Source organism: Neovison vison, chromosome 2, assembly GCF_020171115.1.
Source record: "Neovison vison isolate M4711 chromosome 2, ASM_NN_V1, whole genome shotgun sequence".
Classification (NCBI taxonomy): domain Eukaryota; kingdom Metazoa; phylum Chordata; class Mammalia; order Carnivora; family Mustelidae; genus Neogale; species Neogale vison.
This window is the reverse complement of record NC_058092.1, coordinates 10,781,934-10,790,300: the sequence shown is the minus strand read 5'-3', so window position 1 is coordinate 10,790,300 and position 8,367 is coordinate 10,781,934. Positions and strand designations below refer to the sequence as shown.

Sequence of the window (8,367 nt, the reverse complement as noted above, 5' to 3'; positions counted from 1 at the left end):
GGTGACCTTTTCTTGGGCCACACTGTGGAGTTTCACTGGGGGGGAGGCCCAGGCTTTGCACCCCGGGGGATCTCACGGGGCTCAAAAAAGCCTGTGGAAAGCCCTGTGGCTCCCCTGATTTCTTTCTTAAGCTCCTCTCTGTCCCCAGGGAAGGTGGGATATTGGGACGATGCAGAGGCCCAGTGAGGTCTGCAGGAAGTAACATGCCCCAAACTCACAGGTGCACATTCTGGACCTTTGGAAGGAGTGCTGGGGGGTGGGGGGGGGAGAGGGAAGCAGATGAAAGCTGACCGGGGCCGCTGAGCTGGACAACGCAGGGTCAGGGAGCCAGGCCTGGAGATGGTGCATTAGGACCACAGGCAGCCCTGGATGCGGACAGCTCCTTCAAATTACATTCGGGGCAGTCAAGATGAGAAGTTTCTGGGGGGGGGGCACCCCAGCCTTAGCCCCACCATGGGCCCAGAATTCAGCCAGCTTTCTCAGCCCCTCCGGACCCAGCCCTGGAATTCCAAGGAGCAGGTCATGCATGGGCTTTGCCTCCCACCCGGAGCAAGATAGAAGCAGTCAAATAACATAGAATTCAATAATATTTTAAAATAAGCTTTATTTAGATTTTTTTTATATTTTATATTTGCATCCATGCCTTCGAGAAACCTTTCCCATGGGAAAAGTTATTTTCATCTAATTTACCCATAACTCATTCGCTATTTGACGTAGTTCTCTTAAATAAATCATCCTTAGTAACTCTTAGATTTATCTCCTAATTTACAAAAACTGAAATGAAAAGGAACTACTAAATCATTACCAGGAGTGGTTGCAATCTTATTTTCTCATAAGTAAAGGGCAAACAATAAAAATCAACAGAAAGTAAAAAAAAAAATTCATGGGGGAGAAAAGTATTTTCTAAAATCTCTCTCCGTAGAGAAAGATGCCAGCCTGGCCGCTCTCCCTCCCTGCCAGGCTTGCAGGAACAGCTTAGCCAAAGGAGGCCAGAAAGGTCCTTATTAGGCAGGGTACCCTGCCTGTTCCTGCCCAACCCCCCCACTCCCCACCAAGTCAGAAGAAAAGGGAGCAGCCTACTGGTGGTTTTTTTGTTTGTTTTAGAGACTTTGGACAAAATATCCTATCCTTCTGATAGAGACTCTCCAGTACTTTCAAATCTTGTAAGAGCTGAAAATGTTACAGTTAGCAGAAAAGCGCAACTACGGTGGTGCAGAGGATGGGTGAACTGAGCTGTGTTAGTAGTTAGGGTGGAGTTGGGGGGGGGCGAATTTACAGGTCAAAAGAAAAGGGAAAGCTAGTCTTAGGCCTTAGGAGGCTCTGGCTTAGAAGCTCATGTGTTCTCCACCACTCTGCATTACAGTGCCCATAGTTCCTTTGCTGGTGAAGCCTCATTGGGGCCAAACTGATCCCCAAATAGGCAGAGAGATGTTCCTGCCAGCCTTTCACTCCTAGAGTTAGCAGGCTTAGGCTATTGCGACAAGGTGAGGGACAGGGCCCGAGGGATCCCAGGAGATTCTGTTAAGTGTGGCTGTAGGAACCAAGCAGAACGGGGAGGGCAGAGAGGCTCTGGTGCTGGACACTGTGTCCCCAACAGCCCTCCCCACCCTCCCTTGAGATGGGCACCTCCCCCAGTGACCCCTGCCTGGCCGACATGCAGAATAAGGGAGGATGAGAAAGACATGGCTGCAGGAAGAACCTATGCCTCTCAAGGACCCTAGTGGCACCGCTCTGTGGTCCCTGTGGCCATACCCCGTGGTCATGTGATTGGCTGTCTCACTCTGTGCTGAACCTCTCTCAAAAGACAGACCCAAGAGAAAGTGACCATTACAGTAGGTCCTCTTCTCACTGAGGTCAGTGTTCCTTATTTCAGATAAATAAGCAGATATATAAAGGCCTGAAGAGGAGCTGTGGGGAGGGGGGGAAGAAAAAGGTGGAGTGCACTTTCATGCAGGGGTGAGAGAATGGGGGAGAGAGAGAGAGAAGAAAAAACAGAAAAAAGCAAGCTTTGAAATCCAATGGTCCCTGGGTTCTGGCCACCCTAAAGTCTACCTTGCACAGTTTGGCAGCAGCATGATAATAGAACAGACAAGTCAACAGAAACACCCGCCTCCCGCCCACCCCATGGAAAAATATACATTCCAATATTTATGTAATAATTTAGATAGAATAAGTCTTCTGCGTTTGTGCAAATAAATTAAACGGAACAATTTTCTTTTCTTTTCTTTTTTTTCCATAAAGAAAGAAACGGCAACGCAATTTAAAAACTGGCAGGCCGTTAAAAAGAGCCCGTTTGACCTCTGGCACGCCGGGCCAAGGCAAGGCCCCCCCATCCCGCCCTGGCCAGGCTCGCGGGTCTTGGCGTCTTGGCGGGGAGCGGGCCTTACCCTGACCACGGGGGCAGCTGGCGCTTAAAGTGACTCGGGCGGGGGACAGGGTCTGGTCCCGTGCGTTCACACGGGAGGGAGGGAGGGAGGGGGGGGACACATCAAAAACAGACCACATCCTTGGGCAGACGGGCTCCAGAAGTAGCAGTTTGGACAAGGGACATTTACAAGCACGGAGTGCACAATAGTTTTGTTATTTACAAATACACAGCAGTCCTTCAAGTTTTCAAGTTTCATAAAAAAGAAGGAGGGGAGGGGGAAGAGGGTGGGGGGGAAACCCAACGAACCGAACAAAAAGAAAAAAAAAACAAATCAAAACACGGAAAAGAAACAAAAACAGAAACAAACCCAGATTAACAACACAACTGTATCGCTCTGAGGACGACAGAGAGTTGACAGAGTCACACACGGTTGGAGTATGTACATCAATTACAGAGGCGGCGCCGCAGGGGGCGGGGCCCGCGCTCGGCCACGCCCAGCACCCAAGTGCGCGGGAGCTCGCGCACGCGCGCGCGCGCGCACGCCCCGCCACGCACGCCCCGCCGCGCCCCCGCGCCCCTCCCCCCCCCCCGCGCTCGCACGCACGTCCACACGCAAAGACACGCCTGCGCGCGGCAGGCGAAGGGAGGCGGGTATCACCAGTCCGCGTCCTCCTCTATGTAATAATCAGGGGCGGTACCATCAAAGAGGCCGGGGTCGAGGGACTTCCGCTGCTTCCCTCTGGCGAAGACGCGCGAGATGGAGCCGAATCCCATCTTTTCTTTCTTCTTTTTCCGTTTTTGGTCTTCAAGATCCTCTAGTGACTGAGGAGTCGGACAGGGCGGTGGGGGCGGAGGGAGAAGAACAAAGCCACCTGAGCTGGGTGCAGGGGATGGGGGGATGGGGACGGTGGAGGGGACAGGGACAGCCGATGGGGCCAGAGTCTGCCCCCCACCCCCACCCGTCGTTTGAGGAGGTGACACTTGGGCCCTTGTGGAAGCTCTCCGGGACAGCAGTGGGACCCACACAAGGCAGTCCTGAGAGTGTCGGCGGGGACGACCATGCTCACAGCGGTGCCTGGGCATCAAAACCCCGCAGGAACCGCCAGCTGCTGCTGCTGCTGCTGCACTACCATTGTCACTTAAATTCAGCTTGCCCACAACCCTGGGGTGCTTGCGAGGGCTCCCGGGAGTGCGTCTGCACACCTGGCTCTGGCCCAGTCCCCTGTCTTCGGGGACCCTGCAGCAAGGATACAAGTTAACTGTGGAAAACTCCAGGTGGGAAAAAGGGGACCCAGGGAAGCCCGGAAAATGAAGAAAGAGAAATCTGAGCTTTGTGCGGGCCAAGAGCAAGGACCCCCTGAACCTTAAGGCCCTGGATAAGAGGCAGGACTGGCCACAGTGGGGAGTAGGGGATGCTGGGGCTTGGGTGCTAGTCCTAATGAGAACCCCTGGCCTCTCTGAGCCCGGTTTTCTAATCTGTGATGTGGAGACAACAGTGATGATGGGCATAGGCTCCTGTCTGGGTAACTGAGGGCCTGAGGCTGGGGTCTACCAGAAGGCTTTACAAACACAAAGACATGGGGTAGTATTCCCCATCCAATAGGTGGACGTTACACTAATGGTTCCCAAAACACATCAGAAGGACCTGAATTCCAGGCCCCATCCCATACCTGGTGGATCAGAATCAGGGTTAAAGGCCCAGGAATCTGCATTTGAAAAGTCTTTCCTGGTGGACCCTGATGCAGATGAGCAGTGCATAGACCAGCATCTGGGAACCCAAGGACTAGACTGCTGATTTGAGACCCCTTCTGCGACCCCTTTCCTCCCTGTGACCCCTCCCTGACAGAGTACTGAAATGTTAAAAATGAATAAAGAACAGTTTCCTACAGCAAGGGGCCCAAAGAGCCTATGGCCTGGTTCATCAGCCTTTGGCTGCCAGGAGAAGACACTCACCAGGAGAGCAGGATGGAAGATGTGTGATGCACTTAATGGGTCCACAGATTGGATAAAGGACAGGGAAGGGCAAAGCCGGTACTGACTCTGGATCAGGCCACCAAACCATGACTGACCAAGGCAGTGGCTTAACTCCTCTCTGCCTTGGGTGTCCCAGGTATGGAAGTGGTGAGACTGAGGGCCCATGGGAACAAGGGACAGGGGGACTCATGGTCATCATGGGGTAAAGGGAAGGCCCAAGTGGCCAGGGAAGGACACCTACCTGTACAATGGGGTTGTGCAGGTTCTTCTGTACTGGGCCGGGACTGTCGCCCTGTAGCCAAAAAAGAGGGGGGAAATGAAACAGCAGGGACACACAACCCATAGGAGCAGAGGTGGCCCATGGAGAGTGGGGTCTTCCATGGAAGGAAGCCATCTCTTAGGGACCACCCTACCTCTGCATAGGTGAACCCACCCCCACCCCTGAAGCAAACACTCCCAGATGGTTCAACAATGGCACCTGGGGTTTGAGATGCTGCCTGGACCAGGGGTCCTAGGGTGCTCTCCTGCTTGCTCAGGCCTCTTGACCCCCAACACCCTCTGACCAACAAATCAGTCACTTGAAGGCTTCTAAAATCCTGTCCCAATTGGTCCATCAAGTTGGAACTGGAGATTGGTTATACTTGGTGTTGTTCATAAAGAAATACAATTTTAAAAGAAAAAGGCACAAAAATAAAGAATTTCAGGACAGGAAGACTCAGGAGACTAGGTAGCTTCTAATTTCCCCCACAAACAATTCAATGCATCTCTTATTTTGTGGAGAGGTAGGCAGGCCTCATGAGCCTGATTTACAGATACAGAGGATAATCCAACATGATGGAACTCATGGCAGAGCTATAATTCAAATCTGGGGCTGTTTCCTCCTGGCCCAGTTCTCCCTTTGGTGGGCATGCAATGGTGGGCGTGCAAAAGCCTTCGCTACATCCCAGAATCTGGCTGCACTGCCTGGTGGGGCAAACAGATCTTTGGGATCACAAGTCATTACAAGGGAGGCCCCCGCTGGTTGTTTCCAGAATTGCAGGCAAAAAACCCATGAAAAAACCAGATGTATGTCACTTGGGCCAAAGTTGTCTACAACTTCCCTACACTTAGTCCCGACCTCTACTCTAAATTAGTGGCCAAAGAGTAAGAGGGAGAGGTCCTTAGTCCAGGCTGGGCTGTTCTTGCTGTGCCCGGCCAAAGGCTTGAGAACAGAGGGTTACCTGGTGCTTTTTCCAGGCTCTTCTTGGCTTACCTGTGTGCCCATCTGTAGAAATGGGGATGAAGGTGGCTGAGGGAGGGCAGGGATGGAACAAATGGTAGTTTAGTCTTTAGTCCCATCCCAAGGTTTGCAAACAGAACCCATGTGGCACGCTAAGAGAGGTCTACTCTGGGTAGGGGCATCTCTGTCAAATTCATGGGGTAGAGAATGAGGCCAGTGTCCACTAGAACTAGAATGCCCGTCTGCAGACAACTGGCTTATGAAAGCACCCAGGTGCTGGCAGCAGGGCCCTGTGTAAGGTGATCCTGGAAATAAATAGGCTGAACCTGCAGCTGGTATGCACCAAGGCCAAGTTGGGGAAAAGGCTAGGCCAAAGGTGATTCAAGAGGCATTGAGAGAACCCTTTCTGCAGAATGGACTTTCCAGTAGTATTCTGGCTCTCCGAGCCCCTTTGGGCCCACCATGAGAAACCAAAATATGGCCCCTGGGAAGGTCTCATCTAGGGTGTACGTGGCTACTTTAGGTCTCTAGCCCATGCAAAGAATAAGGGCGCTGTTGGCTGCCGGCTCAGCTCAACAGTGGTCCCTCCAAACCAGGGACGGCTGTCAGAAGCCCTCTAGTAGTCTCCTCCCTCGTCCTAGTTCTGTCATTCAAGACAGGCTTTGTCACGGGGGTTTTGTCCTGAGCACTGGTGAAGAACAAATTGCTTTAAGGAAGTTGAAAAAGAATCCCAGCCTTGAGCAGGTTTCAGACCCGGAGCGGCCTTCTCCACATCCCAACTGGGCGGGATAAGGCCCTGGGCCAGCGATCCCTGCTGCCCACGTCACCAGGCGGAGGCAGCTAATTTTAAGTTTGGTCTTGGCTATTTTTATTAGTAGTCTTTAGCTACTTTTCATGATTATTGTAGATGGGAAAAAAGTTTCCCTTGTGATTATTCATATAGACAAAAGTTACTGGTTATTATACACTGATTTTCAACCAGTACCATTCATGTACTTGGTCATTATTGGTTGTAATTGTTTTACAGTTATTCTCTTGCATTTCCAGGTAGGTGATCGTATCATCAGCACGTAGGGGTTATTTTTGCCTTTCTTTCCCACTATATTCACCTCATTTCTTTTTTATTATCATTTGTGCTGGTTAATAGAACATTAGCTGACTTTTTGAGAAAGCTTTCTCATGCACTCAGAGACCTATGGTGTCTTGGTCTCCGCGGCAGGGGAGCCCTCCATGGTATCAGCTGTGGGACAGAACAAATACAATAGCCTCCACAGCCCGTGTTTCACGCTGGAACCTCGACATGGCGTCTTCCTGTCCTCGGATGCGTGACCTGCCTTCAGCCTCTCACTCCTTGAAGCTCAACCATCTGCTCTGCCAGTCACCAAGAGTTAGGTGGCCAGGGACCTGCACCTCTTGGCAGCTGGCGCTCAGCATGCCATAAAAAAGTGTGATTTAAAAAACAAACAAACAAACAAACAAACAGAACAAATTCATGGCATACCACTCCAGAGGCAATATTTGCCCAAACTCCTAGAAAATTAAAAAAAAAAAAAAAATCTGGCTCATTCCTAGAAGAAGGACTGAAGAGCTGGCTCTATGGGGAAATGAAATACTGGTAAGGCCCTGAGCTCTGGAAGGTCGCAGCTGGGAGAAGCCCACGGTCCCAGACACAGGAACCCCGCCAGAGGTAGTCCTGGGCTGTGCAGACCCCGAGCCGACCCAGGCCTGCCTTCCTCTGGGTTTTTCTTGCCCTCCCGGACAAAAGGAGCAAACAGGCCTCATTTCTTTCTCTCCCCACATCCATCTCTTCTTGCAAAAGGAAAGAACAGAACAGGAAATGCCTTCGCCAGAGTGCTCCCTGGGTGGACGAGAGGAAACAGCGGGTTCGTCTTCACCCCTCCACCCCGCCCCTGCGGTTTCTGGGCAGGGCCCCCGGCCCCGGCCCCACTGCTGCTGGCCTTACGTTGCAGAGGGAGTGTGTCCGGTGCCGAGGGGAGTTGATGTCGCTTGGCGTGGACGACCGGTCGCCTTCGGCGGCAGACGCGTCGGAGATGACAGAGGGCTGCCGGGAGTGGCAGGGGCTCACCCTGACCGCTGGAAAGCAGGGACAGCTGGTGAGTGAGGGGTGGAGAGAAGGTCCCGCCTGTGCTGCCCTGCTGCCCTGCTACCCTACACCCCCATTATCCAGACGAGAATACTGAGGCATAGAGAAGAGACTGCCTAACCCTCTGCCCCTCCGTTCCACAGACCCACAAGTCACCAGAGAGCAGCTGCTGGGAAAGGCCGCCCCAGCCTCTGGATCCAACTAGGCCCTCTCCTAACCTCAGTGAAGGAGAAAAGGCAGGCGTCTCCAGGGACCTTGGTGACTGTCCTCACAAGGCTCCCACCACCTGGACATTCCCTAGACCCAGAACAATCCTAACCACTAGTCAACACCGACTGCCCCAGGGAGATGCCTGGAGGCCACGGCCAGATCCCCTCTTTCCCCCACACCCACGCCCAGTCATCCCCAGGGCAGCCCTCCAAATCTGTCCACCTTTCTCCAACCCCAAACACAACCCAAAGTCTTTCCACTTCCAATCCCAAACACAAATCCAACCACTTCTCTCAACCCCAAACACAACCCCCAAATCTGTTCACTTGCCTCGAACCCCAACACCAACCTGAAACCCATCCACTTCTCTCCAGCCTCACTGCCACTACCAAGCCAAGCCCTGCTGTCTCTCGCCTGAAGACCTCGCAGCTGCCCAGCCGCCTCCCTGACCCCACTCCTCATACCGCAGCAAAGCCAGGCATTTGTGTTAAA

At 52.6% G+C, this 8,367-nt stretch overlaps 1 protein-coding gene across 1 annotated transcript in view; it reads right to left on the bottom strand.

Annotated features, from left to right (window-relative positions):
• Positions 1 to 2,964: 2,964 nt before the first annotated feature.
• The window catches only part of LOC122899476 (kazrin-like), a 106,533-nt gene continuing 101,130 nt past the window's right edge, over positions 2,965 to 8,367 (bottom strand). Inside the window, exons 6-8 of the mRNA XM_044237214.1 lie at positions 7,525 to 7,655; positions 4,584 to 4,634; positions 2,965 to 3,190 (exon numbers count right to left, since the gene is read on the bottom strand). Coding sequence (XP_044093149.1) covers positions 3,023 to 3,190; positions 4,584 to 4,634; positions 7,525 to 7,655 — 350 coding nt within the window. The 3' untranslated portion in view covers positions 2,965 to 3,022. The remainder of the gene's footprint in view (positions 3,191 to 4,583; positions 4,635 to 7,524; positions 7,656 to 8,367) is intronic.